The following is an 18,333-nucleotide window of genomic DNA, read 5'->3' as shown; positions in this document are numbered from 1 at the left end:
GTCGCGTGAAGGACACATGTCCCTTGGACGGGAAATGTTTACAAAAGAGCGTGGTATACCAGGCAACAGTTCAGCGTAAAGACACCAATATCCGCGAAACGTATGTCGGACTTACTGAAAACGAGTTCAAGACACGGTACAGGAACCACACAGCTTCATTCCGCAATAATTTGTCAAGAAACTCAACAGAACTAAGTAAGTATGTATGGTTTCTTAAGGATAAAGAAATTGATTACGACATCACATGGAAAATTATCGCACGCGCGCGACCGTACAACAGCTCCAGTCAGAGATGTAATCTCTGCATAACTGAAAAGTATATTATAATTTGTCAACCTCATCGTTGCACTCTAAATAAACGGAATGAACTTGTGTCGTCGTGTAGGCATAGACATAAATCATTATTGCAGAACAATTAACTATGCTAATGCGCTATGTTACTAGGTGGATATTCCCTGTTAGGAACTTTAGAATAATAGAATTTAACGGTAAGGATACGCAGATACTATATTCCATTCTGCCCCTGATGAGTGAGGACTACGCACCTCACGAAACAGTTCTGTAGGGTCTATAGCATATAATTTGGTTCAAATTTTCAAAACCTATATATAATTCGCTCTACTACCCGTATTGAGCACTTTTATGTGGTTTTATCTACATCCAGTCAATTATATATATATATATATATATATATATATATATATATATATATATATATATATATATATATATATATATATATATATATGTGTGTGTGTGTGTGTGTGTGTATGTATGTATGTATGTATGTATGTAGGTAGGTAGGTAGGTAGGTAGGTAGGTAGGTAGGTAGGTAGGTAGGTAGGTAGGTAGGTATGTATGTATATATACAACCATAGAAATAAAACACCGTGATTGACATGAAGCGATTTGGCAATGGTCAAAATGTAAAGCATATACTTATATAAATTGTTTTACCCTACTAGACAAAAAAAAGTGTGTGTAAATTCTCCAGCTCCCCCCCCCCCCATTTAAATGGTTTACCCTTGGCTTTGATGTGGACAGACAGCTCAAGCTCTGGCTAAGGAAAACTGAGACCACTAGTCCATTACGACTTCAGTAAGTCTAAAACTCAGATCCCTAGTTCCTCACTAGTTTTAATAGACCATGGGTGTATTAGTGAGAGACTAACCATTGGGTTTGTTCTAGTCTAATTTCATATACACGTTACGATGGAGAGGATAGTGGTCGTAGAAAACGTCGACATGTTTAGGGTTTGAATCTTAAGATGTCTTTAAATGACTGAATACCACGTTGCCATCCAGACTGTTACGAGAAACGACTAATACGCTTCAGCAAGGCTAACATTCATAACATGCACAGTCTCTAGTGTGAAAGACACTGCATTGTTGTGTGCTGTATCTCAGACCACTAAAGGATTAGTGGTATGACTCTATGAGTGAGGTTGTATGCCTGTGATGGACTGCCTGTGAACCAAAGAAATTTCTATGGTGTAGCGCCACCACACGATTCCATTTACTGTAATCACTTCCGGGGTAAACATCATGGCGGCGAAGTGCTATCAGAGATCGGTCTAGAGAATATTTGCGATAAAACAAATCAAACATTGCATTTAACAAAGTAACTATGTACAAGAATTAACTCCTTGTCTGGTAATGGTCGTTCGAAATGACGGCTGCGAACCAGAAAGTGGTGCTCCGATCGAGACCAGGTGAGGGTAAGAAAGTCCACAACATTTTAAATACATGTATGTGAGTAACCGGTGGCGGTGCGATATAACCACAAAATTGAAGGTGAATTCTTGAGTGAAACTTCGAGAGAGTCAAATTTCGGACCAATAGTCATAGTGGGACACATGCAGGACAAATGTTCACTATATTGCAGATGATACAAATCAAATTGGGGTCTTGTAATCCTATCACTAAACACGACCATATTACATTCGTAACTCCCTAACATAACAATAGTAACATGATAATAAATGTTGTATTTGTGGTACACCGTACAGTCTGTCCCCCTGTTCTCTATTCCTGCCAAGTCGATTTACCCCACATGGTGTATGTGGCATTTTCCATGACTTTCATGAACAATCTAGGCACTGTTTGCATACATCTTGATTTGTATGCAAATGAGAGAATGCAAATGATGCTAAATGAGTAAATGTTTGTATCACAGTCCCACTGTGTTTGTGCCTACCTTTATTCTGAGGACTGTATACATCACTTAGTCGTGCTTGCAGACATACTTAGTCCTGCCTACAGACAGCGTATTAAATTTAGGACTTGATTAGATTCTGACCTTGTCTCTTACCTTCTCCATTCCTCAAAATGCTGTACTTAGCAATCAATTGATTATCGACATCTCAAAGTTTAACTACCAAAGGATAGAATGCTTAGATGAGCAAATATTTCAAAATGTGAACTTTTCATTATTAAAGTATCCCTCCTTATATAATAGCCCAACAATCGCCACTATTTTTACATGGCCTTCACCAGAAGAGGCGTACAGCACCATATTGAATATGCTGTCATGTGTATGAATTGGAGAGACGTTTGACGTCATTAACAGTTCTGATTTCGTTATTATTGGCCATCAGAGTGGGGAGTACTGTAGTCTGAGATTTACCATGAGTATACAATTGATTGACTGCTAATAATTGACTGCTGGGCCTAATGATTCTATATGATATTATTAGGCAGTGCTGGGATAGGTTCAGGTTTCTTACACTGAGCTCACCACAGGACTGAGAATGAAAAAGGTATATGTTTAGAATTGAGGCTTGACTTACTCCATCTGCAAGCAGGACTAATACATCAAGTGCTGTGAAAGTTCTAAGTGCTGTGCCCTGTAAACCAATTTGATGTACTGCTGATGCACACAGTTTCTAGTGACGCACCAAAATTTGGTACTCCCCTATCTCTTACTATGTGGTGACTCACAAGAAATCCAAGTTTTTCTCATATTTGACTCACAACAACAAAATTTGGCTATCATTAGAGGGCACACTAACAGTACGTGTATTACCTAGTACCTCATGAATGTTCCTCCATTTCTGTTATGAAGTGAATATCATCTATCTAGTAGTCTAAGAATTAATTTGTAATGTTCTGTTAGCTGTTTTATGTTATAATTGGTGTAACCCTTACCAATGTTATGGTATAATGTTTGCGAAACTATGCCAGTTTTACCAGGTTCCACCTGTCCTGTGACTGGGGTTGCCAGACCTTCCCAAAAATGCTGACAATGTTGTTGAAATGTCTAATTATAATATAGGAAATAATAGTAAAGGTTTCTTGTAGCTATAAATTTACAAGTAGTGTATACCTCCAAATGACAGCTTAACAACTGTTATTAAAGGGGAACACATCTCCAGGAAATAATGTACTTTCATAAACGTTGGGTTCTGGAGAGACATTTCATGATATCACATCACTTAAATTTACCCTGATTGCTGAGAAACACAAAATTGAAACTCTTTTCCACCTCTATTGTTCATCCAGTAATGCACTGTTGCATCATGGGTCTTATCAGACATGAATATTTATGAGATGCACAATGCATATTCATGATTCCTAAGTGCTTATTTCCTTCAGATAAATAGTCATGGTACTATCAAGTGAAATTTATGCACTGTGAAATCATGAAGTGACTCTCCAGAACCCAAAGTTTAATTAGGGATTATCACACAATGTCACACAAGCTCAATATGCAAACTTCATTAGTTTAGCACGGAAGGGGGTCTAATGTCACAACGATACGATTGCTGAATTTCATTTTCGCATTTCTAACTAAATTTAGAAAACTTTCATTCCTTCAATGATAACAGATTCTGTATTTACTTCTGAGATGTTGATAAGTTGATTTAAAAATTTACTTCTAATGTGATATACAGTGTTAGGTTTCCGTTAGTATTTTTATGTGTTTACAATCATGTTTTTACATTGCTTTGATTGTAGTGGTGTGACCACCAGTAGTTTCATCATAGTTTACATCATATATAAATGTGTCGGTGTTGCACTTGTGAACATTTGTTTAGGGGGAGGGGGTTGGGTTTTTGTCCTAAAAAAACTGAAAACTGAAGGGCCTTCCAATATTAGTAATAGTGATGTGTTGAACCTCCCCCCCCCCTTACTTTGCTGTATTATTATATATGGTAGATTGTGAAATCCAACAACTTTGATTTACTGTGTAATTGTACAAAAGTGATTAATTGTGTTGAATAATTTCATGATTTCAGGAGAAAACAATTCACCAAGGGAGAGTAATTTTGCTTTAAAAGAATGTCAATATCCTGAAGTACAAGATGGTCAGATTCTACTCAAGACTCTCTACTTATCAGCCGATCCATATATGGTATGAATTCAATTATTTGTTTGTGTTTTTTAAGCAGCAATAGTGTGAACAATTTAAAGTGTATGTCAATAGGTTTCCAAAGTTTCCGACTTTTTTGCCTGCAAATGATGTAGTTTTCATAGGTGATTAAAGATTTGTATGACATTTTTGACAAAAGTACAATATTAATTATGAAAAATTGATTTTTTTGGAAATCTGCGATGATCATTTTGCTTCGGGAGTCTTCGTAAAATTGCATCACTGCCGGAACACAATCGCAGCATCCATGTTTTTTCCATGCCTGAACGTTGCATAGTCAAGGGACATCAACACTTGAGTCTACACTGATTTTCTTACAAAGATTTGGAAGTTCTAATCAGCTTGCTTCTTTTCAACATACAGAGGATAAGTTTCCAAACGTTTTCAATGATGTCTTAGTACTGCACAACTCTCAAACTCACGAAAAACAATTTTTTTAAAAATTGACTTCAGATCATGAATGATGAGATGTTGCATACTGGTGTACTATATTACAACACTGGCAACGATGGCGTTTCTTTTGTTGGCTGTGATTACGAGTCCTAATGTTGAATTGAATTGAAAGTTATTTCACCAGATAAAGAAACATAAATTACACTTTCAAAGAACATACTAGTATAACGTTACAAGCTGGTACCACATAATAGGAATTTTTACTTGTGATAGCAACGTCTACGTACCGACCCATACCGCCACACTGATGAATAACAAAAACAAACACACGTATACGTACTATAGTAGTACAGTGCACTTCCTTTTAGACATATTCATGACCTTATTGTATGACTGTGGTTTCCTTGTCAGTGAATGAAGACCAGTCATTTATAAATGCAAAATTTAATGCATTGTTCGCTAGGTTGAGAGAAGTTGGATGTGACTGAGAGTGAGAAAAGAGCCAGAGGTTCGTCGGGCTGTATACTAGCGTGTTCTCCGAAGCGTGTCTAGTCACACGCCGTGTGGAACTGGGTGCTCTAGTGGTAGACCTTGCCCTGCTACCCTGGAATGCAGTGTATGCTCAGTGCTCACCATCAATAAATTATTTGACCGTTCCTGAACTGTTCTGATAATTTCTGGTAATGATGATTTCACAAAATCCATAAAAGATTGACAACCGATCAGACCTTTAATTACATAGACGTTCAGGTTCACATGAAGTATATGAATGGCGGTTCAAATACAGTTAGCGTACATACACATATACATACTGTGTAGTTAGGTAGTCAGGGAGTCGATATAACTCCACTAAATAGTACTACTGTTAGGGTGTTAAAACTGTTATGATCTCAATGAGACAACTACTTTCAACCCAATTTTTTCCTTTATCTGCTTATTTAAAATATCTACTTTTTATTATCATAACTTACCAGTCAGTATTATTTAGTCTGTCGACAATAACATCGTCATTGCCGTCGCCACCATCAACGACCATCTGCAGCTGGGGATTGTTGTTTGGCTGTAGTCGTGGTCGTGGTTCATACATATATGGTACAATACAAGCATCCCCCACTACCACATCTTCTTCGTCATCACTAGTACTCGCATTAATACTGCATGTATTGTTGTCATTGTCAATTTCGACTTCTAAATAGTCGAACGTGGTTCCACTAGAATCGGCATCGCTTGTTATGTAATCGGGCATATTTGAAATTCCTTCCGGTTGTGATGTCATGAAATACATTAAACAACTTCAGCAATTTCCAGAATTTTTCCAAAAAAAATCAATTTTAATATTGTACTTTTGTCAAAAATGTCATACAAATCTTTAGTCACCTATGAAAACTACGTCATTTGCAGGCAAAATGTCGGAAACTTTGGAAACCTATTTACATACACTTTAAATGTTGAAATGTTTCAAGTACACAAAATTTTTTTTTTATTTGGAGTAATACATCTTTCAAATAACTCTATAGAAAAAGGTGATTGGTATGTGCTACAGCTCATTGAAAGTTAGTGTTCACTGCCTCTGTTTGATAGAATCACACAGAAACCATTAAGAAACAGCACGTTACACTTAAAGATAGCAAGATTGAATGAATACAGTTTCTTGTCACATTTTGTCTAATTGAAATGAAATGAGGTACATTGTAACTTACCACCATGCAGACATCAAATACGGACATTAAAACATTGGTGCCCACGTCTGCATCTGCATGTACAGTTGCAGTATAGTTTATTTCATTCAGACTAAATGTACTAAATGTAGCAAGAAAATGCAATCTTGGTATCGTAATGTAGAATGTACAGTTTCTTACTGGTTTCTGTGTAGTTATATCAAACAGAGCGCCAGTGAACACTAACTTGCAACATGCTGTATCAAGTGTTTGATATAATAATATCTACTATGACAGTATGACTCAGGTGGACTATTTTTTTCTAGAGAAGTTCAAAGTACATTCTGCAATGCCGCACTTCTCATAAACAGCAAGTTTTTATGACCTACCAAAATTTGATATTCTCCTGTACCTTTGTATTTGACCACTCGTTTGTATCACTGAATTGTTAGTGCAGAGTACATTGTAAAGGCGCTGTAATTCTCAGTACCTGAAATAAAATATTATTGCCTAGGTGTATCATAAAAATTACCAACATTGGATTTCGTGTGGTTGACACCATAACTTCTGCTCTTTGTGCTTCACATGAATTACTATAGATACGCGTGAGAATAGGTCAACCTTGTTCTGTTGTGAACGTTGACCCTCAAGTATGCGATGAAAAACTATTGAGATATGGAGCATTGTTAGGGTGACTGTTCTTAATTCTATGGTTCTCATGACCCTGTACTTTCTCAATCTGGAAAAAAAAAATATTAAAAATATGGCAGGATTAGAAGAGAAATCTCATTGTCACTGATTATAGGATGGCAACCCCATGAGCACATCATCTGAGCGAAAATTATCTTGTGGTGCTGAACTTTTGGAACTATAAAACAAAAAGTTTTCTTCCGACTGAAATCGTCATTTCTAAGTCATTCTGACTTAAAGTGTGATTATGAAATGAAAGTATCCCGGGGGACGGTACCAGTAGCCAGCTCTGGTAGGGGGTGTGGCCCGTGGGGACGGTACCAGTGGCCAGCTCTGGTAGGGGGGTGTGTGGCCGGTGCTGGAAACCCCAGGCCCCATTTTAGAAACACTTTGAGAAATTGACAAAAACTCAATACCCCATTTTAGACCATTACAGGTTTCTAAAAGTTTAGACCAAAATACATTTTCCTTAGGAGACAACATTTTGGGACAAATAATGGTAGTTATGATTTGGTAAAGGACAACGGACCCCATTCCAGACTCTTTATTTTAGATCAAAAGGCTAGAAAACACACCCCAAAGGGCGGCACATAGACATACTGGTATACTCAAGTAAGGGGAGTAGCCCTCCTAAGGAAAGTATGTCCAACATGAACATTTACACTAATCCCCCACCCCCTTAAAAAAAAAATTGACCAACTCACTGACCCAGTGTTTTATTTAAGGGTGGTAAGTAGGTAAAATCTACCGGGGTTCCCACATCATTTTACCGGGGTTCCCCACCTAAACTATGATACATTGCATGGGAAGCACTACCAGTTTTACCTCTTTCCCCCTTTCTGTTACCGGGGCTCCCAAACCTTAGCAAAAACACTGTGACCCATCCTTTTAAATGTGTTACCATGAGAAATGGAATTAAAACAGGCACCCTTAAAGGTTCTGAAATTTTGCCAATTGGACAAACAGTGTTTTAATAGTAGTGTGGAGATGGGGTATGAAGGAAGTCTTTGACAAATTCACAATCACCCAAACTGATTGATAATCAAGTAAACTGTACAAAGTAGATGATTGTAAGCTCTCTTTTATTGTCTATCCCAAATAGAGGTGTCAAATGAATGCCAACACAGGCACAGACTACCTTCACTCCTTTGATATTGGACAAGTCATTGAAGGAAACGGTGTTGGAGTGGTCTTGACAAGCAAGGCAGAGAACTTCTACCGAGGGGATATAGTAGAAAGTTACCACTGGCCATGGCAGCTGTATGTTACCCTGGATGTCGGAGGACTGAATTGTCTCACTGCTAGCAAGGTAGGTGAAAAAAAGAACTTCCATACGAAACCCCCATTATATGTGGCTGCCAGCATGACATACTTAAGAGTACTTGCATGAGTGGTTGTAATGTTCTCTGCATTCATACTTTCTTGAAATACAAGTGAAAGTGTATCAGAAAACACTCCAAGTATAAGTGCAAATACGCATCTCTGAGTATCTCTGACACTGACATTTCATGGGGTTCTATTACTATTAAATACTATGTTTATCCAAAACTACAAATTTCATAGATGTACTGTAGTGTAATTATGTTAACATGATTTTGTGTACACAGAACACTTGCAACCTCATTTGCATAATTATGTGTATGCCTTCATGTTTTTCATAGAGCTCAGCAGTCCAAATACCAATAGTGTGCACGTACACAGATGCAAGTAATCTGTGGTATGTGTATACTAATATCATGACGGAACCCCATGACACTCGAGTACAAACACGGCGTACTTGGGTGTTTGTGGTGTTCTCTGCAGCTGTACTTTATGTAGAGAAATGAAAGTACAGTAGATAACTCTACAAAGTACAAGATGCAAATACATTGTATTGTGAGTGTACCCACACTGACTCACATTCCTCATGAGGTTCCCTTGTTACCCCCCATGAAGTGTTAGTGCAAATGTGGCAGATTCAGGGTATTTGTATGAGTGCTTGTGCAATTTTTTCTTTTTTTATGACTGACCTTCACAAGCATATATTGCACTAGCTGCAGTGTAAATACCGCGAGTATATACATGTACATGCATCAGTGCAAGTAATGACTTGTTCATAGGTTGTAGTACTTGGTATGACATGACTGTGCTAGATGATCCCAGCAGTTGTAAAAAGGTGAAACACATTGATGAAAAGAATCGTCCGATGTGTTTTGCATCATGACCTGTCATACATGTATGTACATATCATATACCATGACCTCGATAAACACAACAAACTGAATTTTCAATTCAAATTGTACAACAGTTTACGGTCTCTGCAAATGATAGTTTCAACTGGAAATTGTATTTACCAGTTTTCATGCTTTTTAGCCTTCAAGTTGTTTCTGTCAAGTCGTTTTTATTTGCACGTTTCCGTAATTTATACACGTTGATTCTGACTGTCGCACTACGACAGTGATGAACACGTTGACGGTGGCCGCTGCTTTCACATGCATGTTTCAATTATCACTTGAAAACATCTACAAATCTGTTTGGAATTACTAAACTATTATTACTGAATAATTATTTCAGGCGATCAAACTTTTGATTTTCACGTTAATAGAAAGATTGAATCAACATCAGTCGAACGATCAATTTGTTGTGAGTGCTGAAATAAACGGTTGGCACTACAGTTGGATGATCGGCTTATCACGTACCCACTTCGTTAACTTTCGGTGACAAGATCACATGTCGTTACCTACATAGTGGAGTGCAGTGTTGTTTATGTTTGTGTACGATGAATCTCCTCATGTCTAAACCGTCTGGAATTTGGAAGTAGGTCATCCTAAAACGTAAAGCTATGTCGGATGTTTTAAAAACCAAGAGTTGCAGGTACAAAAATGAGGTAATCTCTACAATAAGTGTAATGCCTTGCTTGGGCTGTAGGTTTATCATCCTAGTCGCACGAAATTGGTTGACATGTGCGTTCATCACGCACCATCATTTATAGTTGTGATATGACCCAACAAACGTCTCTTGAATTTAGGAACTTCTGTTTAGGTGTTCGTGAATAATAAAACCATGTTTTCGCAGCATTCAAGTGGTTGTTTATGTCATTCATTTATTGTACATCACTCCCTTGCTAGGTGGGTTACTTTTGATTCCATTTTAGAGAGAATAAAAAATCCTTGACGCACGCAAAACGAAATGAACTCTTATCCCCTTCCCCCCTAAACGAAGGAATTATGTTTGTTGTGCGTCAGTTTTAAAATGACACGACCCCTTACCAGACATACTCAATGCACAATAAGAATTATACAAACTATCGGCTCTATTGAGTAAAAATTGTCTCCAGATGTTTGCATTATGTAATTCTCCAAAATTGACATCACCATTTTTAAAAGGGAATGTTTATTGACTTACTATCACACATCATAAATTATTGGACATGTCAGGGTATATAAGTACTTTGTGTTGTTGGAAAAATTATAGTGCTGATGAAAAAAAGGAAATTGGACATTGGGATGTGGTATTCCTTTCATGTCCCAGCCTTATCTGATATACACCATTGGAAGACAGCGCTGTTGCTGGTTCTTCTGTAGGTACAGCAAGGCAGTAGGTGGATAAACTTTCCTACCTAAGAAAAGATAGTGCTTACAATGGATTCTGAGACATTTGAAAAGTTTTCTGTGTTGCATACATTTTTATATGAGTGAAGCAACATTAGAAGTAATTAGATATGGACTCCAGGTCAAAGTTGACCAAATTATCCTCACTGATACCACTGGTCTGTTAATATTACTGTCTGGGTAGGAATGGAATGTTGTGCTAGAATAACATTACACATTTGACCCATGGAATGTTGTACTAGAGTAACCCTGAGAGTTACATTACACATTTGACCCATTTGGTGGAGACGATTGTAGTGATCATTGCTTGTATAGTAAACTAGACTACATTTATTGAAACATTACAACTTTTTTCATAGGTTGACAGAAAACTGGTTGGTAGTCACTATTCATTGGTTCATGGATTGTATGGCCCACCTGGACTTGCTGCTCTCATTGGCATCAGAGAGAAAGGTCACGTTGACCCCAATGCCAATCAGACGTTTGTTGTTAGTGCTGCTGCAGGTGCCTGTGGCTCACTAGCTGGACAAGTAAGTATATGGTTAGAGTTAGTAGTTTGAACAAGTACCCAAGGTTGACTAGATGGGTGAGTAAGTCTGTATGATACTAAGATTGATGAAGAAATCCTTCAAGTGCCTGTGTTTCTATATAGAGCAAGTAAGTCTGTGGTTAGGGTAAAATTATTTGACAATTATCTGCAAGTGCCTGTGGCAGTAGGAAAATGTTTGTTTTTCCCCAGAGCATTAATTCTCTTACTGGTGATACCAGGCAAGACTGTACATCTGGAAAATGTAAAAAAAAAATTTAATTCATTTGACAGATTCAGCGTCGTTGTGTCTTTATGCTAGACATATATTTTGAAAAATTTACAATGTTTTTAATTTGTGTTATCTTTTCAGGTTGCAAGACTGGAAGGGTGTGCTAATATTGTTGGAATTTGTGGCACTGATGAAAAATGTTCATTTATCACAAAAGAATTAGGATTTGATAGTGGAATTAACTACAAAACAGACAATCTGGAAGAAAGACTTAGAGAAACCTGTACCAATGGAATTGATATATACTTTGACAATGTTGGAGGTGAAATTACTAATGAAGTCATCAAACAGGTTGGTTTACCTTTGTCTAGTATAATTTGACCATAGCTTTCTAACTGGGTTATTATGATATCAGGTAGCTCAATGCAAACACTTAGCTGGCACTCACTCCTTACCAACATGTGTCAACAATGGGAATGCCTGGACTAGGCTTGTGTTAACATAAAGGCTAGCTAAGTGCTAACACTGGACTGGCACTAACACCTCACCAGTATGTGTTAGCAACTAGAAGGGTTATGACGCCTCCACCAGCCCTACATGTATGTTAACAGCAGACTATCTCAGTGCTAACACTGGACTGGTACTAACACCTCAACAGTATGTGTTAGCAACAAGAAGGGTTATGACGCCTCCACCAGCCCTACATGTATGTTAACAGCAGACTATCTCAGTGCTAACACTGGACTGGTACTAACACCTCAACAGTATGTGTTAGCAACTAGAAGGGTTAATGCCTCCACAGCACAATGTAGAAACAAGGATAGCTCAGCACTAGTCCTTTTTAACACCAGGCTAGTGCAGTGTTAACACCCAACTCACAATAACACCTTACCCAAAAAATTAGAAAATGGCCCGTCTCAAGTCTCAAGCCTCTGTTACACTATGTCAGCACTTAGCTACCCTAAATAAGTTTTATTGTGTTGTTTGTATAATTATGTATTTTGTACATGGCCAAAAGTAAAATCTGCAGTTTGTTACAGATTGTGTCTGTGGTACTGAAAAGATGCTGGTTATTTTTACTTCATTGTCACCTCTACATGGAAATCACAGCAAAACAAAATCAGACCATGAATAAATATCTTCCAATTATTATTTTTCTTCATTCACCCATGGAAAATATGAGAGACATAAGGGGGCTTGTCACTACGAGTTGCTAAATGAGTAATGACAAACCCTTAGGTCATGAGTATTTTCCTGGACCAGCTGGATGAAGAAAGATATTTTGGAATAATATATGTACCTCCATAAGCAAAATTTATGAAAAATCGGGAAAAATAATAACAATTTTGAACATTTTGACTCATATTTTAAATACCACAAAATCAATAATTTAGACATACATTATCATGACATAGAACAGCCAGGATATGAATTCTATATTTTTTGTTTGAAGGCATTCAACTTGGCTTGCAATGAGGTATGATTTTATTCTAATTTGTTTGGTTTTCTCTCTCTCTCTTTTTTTTTCAAACAGATGAATCCAAACTCCCACATCATTCTGTGTGGTACCATAGCAACATACAATACAGATCTTCCCTATCCTCCACCACTTCCAGAAGATGTACAAGAGATAATGGAATCACAGAATATTACACGAGATAGATTTCTGGTGATTAATTACATAGAGAAGTTCCCTAAGAGTATAAAACAATTGGCACAGTGGTATAAAAGTGACAAGTTGAAGGTATGCAAAATTTAAAAGCTATTTTTACTTTAGTTGAGATTTATTGAAATTTTCTTTTTTACTTTCGATTTTATAAGATATTATATATATTATATGAGTGATCTAAGAGACAAACAAATGATGTCATACAAGCTCAAGAAAGTTTGTTTGGGTGAGGGGGGTCTGGCATCAATGCGATTGCTGAACTTCATTTTCACACTTTTTAACCAAATTTAGAAAAGTTTCACTCCTTCAATGATAACAGGGTCTGTATTTATTATCAAGCTGTTGAATATAATTAAAGTTGATAAAAATGTACTGCTATGTGATATACAGTGCTGGGTTTCTTGCAAATATTTGAATGTGTCTACTATGTTCTTACATTGCATTGGTTGTAGTCATATTACCGCTACAGTTTTCATCATGGTGTCGATGCCACTTTTGTGAATGTTCATTTAGGCCCAGGAGAAGGGAGTTTTGACCTAAACGATCAAAGTTTATTGAGCTTGTGTGACATTGTGCGATCATCTCTATATATAAAGGGCCTTTTGTCATGTCTTTTTAACTCCACGTTTGACTTGAAGTGATAAAATATTTTAAATATTTTTTAAAAAAAAGATAGTGGGGAAATTGATAATATGAATTAATCATACTTGTACAAGCATAAATTATGAAAAGTCAGGAAAATAATGTGGATTTTGAATTTTTTTTACTGGTACTTATATATATTTTGAACACCATTGAAATAGTCATGTATGCTTTCGTTGTCTTGATGTAGAATGACGACTGGGGTATTGTCAATTCCATGTTTTGTTCAAATGTGTTCAACTTGGTTTCCTTATGGTATAAGAGTGCCTGTACTTACACAGTGGATTTCTAAATACTGTTCTGTGAGTCCGATTGACACCACAATCATACAGAAACTAATTAGAAACTACAGATGCAACTCTGTAAGATAGCAAGATTGAGTGAATACACTTTCTTGCAACATTTTATCTAATTGAAATGAATGAACATGCCACCAAGCATACATGAAATGCAGATGTCAAAACATTGGGGCCTGTGTGTCTGCATCTTGTTGCAGTATGTTTGTTTACCTTACCTTACAATGTAAATGGTTTCAGACTGTGATGTGTAGCATGGCCAGTTTCTTATTGATTTTTGCATGGTTGCATCAAACAGAGCCACTGAGTGGTATTTTGAAATCCGCTGTAATGCTATGTTTCCCATGACCTTTAACCCTATATTTTGTTCAAATGATGAATACATAAAAAATTGACACCCTCGACAGCAGGATTAGAAAAAAGTCACATTACTGATGGCAACCCTACGAGGAAGTATCTCAGTGAAAATTAAAAACAGATGATTCTAAGTTTCCTTCTAACTTTAATTGTCATTTCAAAGTCATTTCAGAATGTTAAAGTATGATGATGAACTGAAAGTATCACCAATATGTACTCATAAACTTATATTTATCCCAAATTTTCGATGACATCTCGTCAGCATAGGTGGCCTAAGTTATACTCATCTGTTGTACTTATTTATATACATGTAGTATAGGATATGTATGACACATGCATAACATTATGTTTATTAAATATGAAAGTACAGTGCCATGGTGGCTACTAGTATGTGATGACTTGTGTCAAATTGATTTGGTTGCCAATGGATACAACAGTGTAAGGAACTAATAGTAAAAAATGTTATTGTGGCGTCTGTTGAAATAGTTACATTATGTGTGTATGTATGTTTACATTAGACCACCCTCCACTAGGTTTATACTATGTACTGAAGCACAGAAGCTGTGTTAATGTGTTAGTACAGTATGTACAAGGTATTCATCGCTACTTGTTCTTATTGTTGATTGTGTTCTGAGAGCCATGAATAGAGTTATTCAGGGCACAAAATGGCCAACTCTAATTTTATTTTTATCAACACAAATAATATGAAAGGTTTTTTTAATCATTGGAACATACCTCCATGTATCCCCGGAGGAGGGTTACATAAATACATAAGAATGAATAAAGAAGGTCACATGAGCCAAAAGCACAAAACAGCTGAGAAATAAATATATATAAAAACTACAATGCAAAACAGAAAGGAAATCAAATACTGTCCCTGATCCCGAAACAATCTTCTATAAAGTTTGCAGTTGTCAAGATAATAGCTTAATCTATGCAGTGTTCTCCCCACTATGGGGACAGCATGGTGCAAACACCGTCCTTGCCATCTAGGCCGCCATGCTCAGCAGGTTTCTACTGTGCTGTGTTCTCCTCACTATAAAGAAAGCATGGTGCAAACACCGTTCTTGCCATCTAGGCCGCTATGCTTGGCAGGTTTCTACTGTGCTGTGTTCTCCCCACTATCAAACAAGCACACACCGTCCTTGCCATCTAGGCCGCCATGCTTGGCAGGTTTCTACTGTGCTTCGAAAGGGTTCTACCATCCTTGAGCTTTAGTAATCTTTTGAATGACAAAATCATAATAATACATGAAGAGAAATGGCTGATCCCCAGTGTACATGTGTGTATGTGTTAAAATAAACATGTCAGAGTTTGTTCCAGTGTTGAAGACATTATATGCTGATCACTATGCAAACCAACATGCAAATTACCATGTCATTTATATGTAAATTAATATGCAAATTATATACCACTATCCTTGCAATCTACTCTGGGGAGAACACTGCTATACTTGACATAATTACGGTGAACTTTGTCTTGTCATCACTATAAATAAATAGTTGATACCATTTGAAAGAAACTGTGTAATGTGCAATCTTTAAGTTTTTGTAGTTTACCCACAATGCCCTTGATACTAGTACCCCTGTTTTGTATTTCAAGTATTATGTTTCAATCCTTGGTTGTTGCATTATTGTAATCTTATCAGCAACTGTGGGAAATTTATGTCATGTGAAAATATGAAATAACTATTATAGAAGTTAGAACCCAAAATTTACGAAAATGTCTTTATTTGTTGGAGTGGTGTTTGCCTTTAAAGTATGCTGAATGGTTTGAATTTGTGACTAGTTTCACACATTATACGACTATAAGATCCATAAAACTATACATCAAAGACAGAAATGCTATCAGTGAAACATGAAAACTATACACAGTATTTATTGATTGTCATGTCTCACTTTATGTTATGTTACAGGTGCGTGAAACTATCGAAGGTGGTCTGGCTAATGCACCAAAAGCATTTATTTCCATGATGAACGGTGGCAACATAGGCAAACAGGTTGTACATATAGCTTATCTCTGATACAGAAGGACCGGTTTTTACACCTCTCAGTGAAACCTGCACTTACACATGAAGAAATGGTTTGTTCCATTGTTAACTGATACAGAAGTCTAGTGTTATATACTTCTCAGTGAAACCTGCTCATCCGCATTAAAGAAATGGTTTGTTCCATTGGCAACCTTACTGTCTTACTTACTGACCAGTGAACTCAAGGTCTGTTCTGCAGTAAATCAGCTAAGATGTTGTTTTGAAAGCTAAGCTCCACACAGAGCATTATGTTGGGTGTCTGACGATTCCCTAAGATTGGCTCATGGGTGGCAAGGTATTTTGGCCCAACAAACTGTCTGCAATATTCATCTTTTCAACTTTCTTGTCCTGCATGCTTTTGATCAAACATGACATCTACAAAATGTATGTAGAAGAGACAACATAGTTAAAGTGGCCATATGGATGAGGATTTGGTGTTTATGTTGGATATTTAATTCATGAAACTATTTTATCTCAGCTTCCTACGTGTAAAATCAATATGAAACAACATATGCATCATCCTTGTTTGCCACTCAATAAATTGCAAAAGATTAATAAATGTGCAACATGTTTGTTATTTTACGTACAATAATGAACTCTTTAACACATTTGTTAGCATTTTGCAATGACTATGTTACAAACACAGACTTGGCCAATGATGTTTCACATTGATTTTGTCAAGTAGGAAGCCATGATAACATTGTTCTATAAATTAAAAATACAAAATAAATAAATACAAAAGCGGCATCCATATGGACACTCTAAAATAATGTTATACAAGTGAATTTTATGAATTTAGATGTTGGCCAGCAATAAGGTCAGTTTGCCCCAGTTTTGGAATATTTTGGTAGGTCTCCATTGTTTTTTAATTTAGGGAGGAAATGTGTTCTGAAATATAATGAAAATGATGCATTCATTTCATTTTCTGAAATAAGTTGCTTTTTACACATGTTTCTCACTTTCTTTGATGAAATACTCACAGCGGTGATCTCTGTCTGGGACTTAATACAAAACAATCACTGATTGGCAGATATGTGTGCATCAGGCTTGATATAAAGATTTTGTAAATTCACTGGTACAAAATTCAGTGCAAGCTTTTCAAATATTAAAGTTACCTCAACAATGTTCACATGCAAAACAACAGCTGATTGGCTGACATATGGATGAATTGTATAAGAAAACAAATGTCTGCCAATGAGAAAACATTTTACAATTTTCCTTTCAAGTTCAGTTACCTCATAATGTTCGTATATAAAACAACAGTTGATTGGCTGACAAATGGCTGAATTTTATAAGAAAAGAAACGACTGCTTATGAGAAAATATTTGGCAGTTTTCCTTTTTGTGAGGTTGTTATTAAAAATAAACTTAAAATGTGCACATAAGTGCATGGACTGTAAATACATTATATAGCGTACAATAGTTGTCGAGAACTTTTCCAGTAATTGTCCTGTATAGCCAAGTACACATGTAGAGTTAGGCGTAGTTAGATAGACTCACTTTCAGCTGTAGTGCTTACCGCTGAGAAGTAAGACATCACTATTCACTTGTAGCTCAAAAGACAATCTTATTTGTAAGGACTAGAATAATCTAAAAACATGACATCCAAGTGTATATAGGCCTTTGAAGGCGTTCGCCCAGGAAAAAAAAAAAACTAACGTAAAAGACGCAATAACGATGGAATAAAGGTAAATACAGGAAAACCAGCCTATCTAACATCAGATTTTAATCAGATTGTGTTCACCCTTTCCCCAGTGGGAGATTTAGCAACATTTTTGGTAGAATTTTGACTACACATAGTTACTACTTCTAGTCTGACTAAATTCATTTTATCTTTTAGTTATGAAACTTAACTTGGTGTTTTTAAAGACTAACAACAAG

The 18,333-nt window shown here is 36.6% G+C and overlaps 2 protein-coding genes across 3 annotated transcripts in view; one reads left to right on the top strand and one right to left on the bottom strand.

Annotated features, from left to right (window-relative positions):
• Nucleotides 1-18,333, bottom strand: part of LOC144438474 (2-aminoadipate transaminase-like) — a 45,949-nt gene that overhangs the window by 21,157 nt on the left and 6,459 nt on the right. The window lies entirely within an intron of this gene.
• Nucleotides 1,565-16,816, top strand: LOC144438475 (prostaglandin reductase 2-like). Of its 2 annotated transcripts, none has more exons than XM_078127510.1 (7): nucleotides 1,565-1,711; nucleotides 4,238-4,353; nucleotides 8,215-8,421; nucleotides 11,062-11,232; nucleotides 11,602-11,811; nucleotides 12,995-13,204; nucleotides 16,340-16,816. In XM_078127510.1, the coding sequence occupies exons 1-7, from the start codon at nucleotides 1,669-1,671 to the stop codon at nucleotides 16,445-16,447; spliced, it is 1,065 nt and encodes a 354-aa protein (XP_077983636.1). In that variant the 5' UTR covers nucleotides 1,565-1,668; the 3' UTR covers nucleotides 16,448-16,816. The 2 variants fall into 2 exon arrangements, with proteins under 2 accessions (XP_077983636.1, XP_077983635.1); XM_078127509.1 differs by having other exon boundaries at nucleotides 1,565-1,717.

Source organism: Glandiceps talaboti, chromosome 8 (genome assembly GCF_964340395.1).
Source record: "Glandiceps talaboti chromosome 8, keGlaTala1.1, whole genome shotgun sequence".
Taxonomy (NCBI): domain Eukaryota; kingdom Metazoa; phylum Hemichordata; class Enteropneusta; family Spengelidae; genus Glandiceps; species Glandiceps talaboti.
This window is presented reverse-complemented; position numbering and strand designations above follow the sequence as displayed.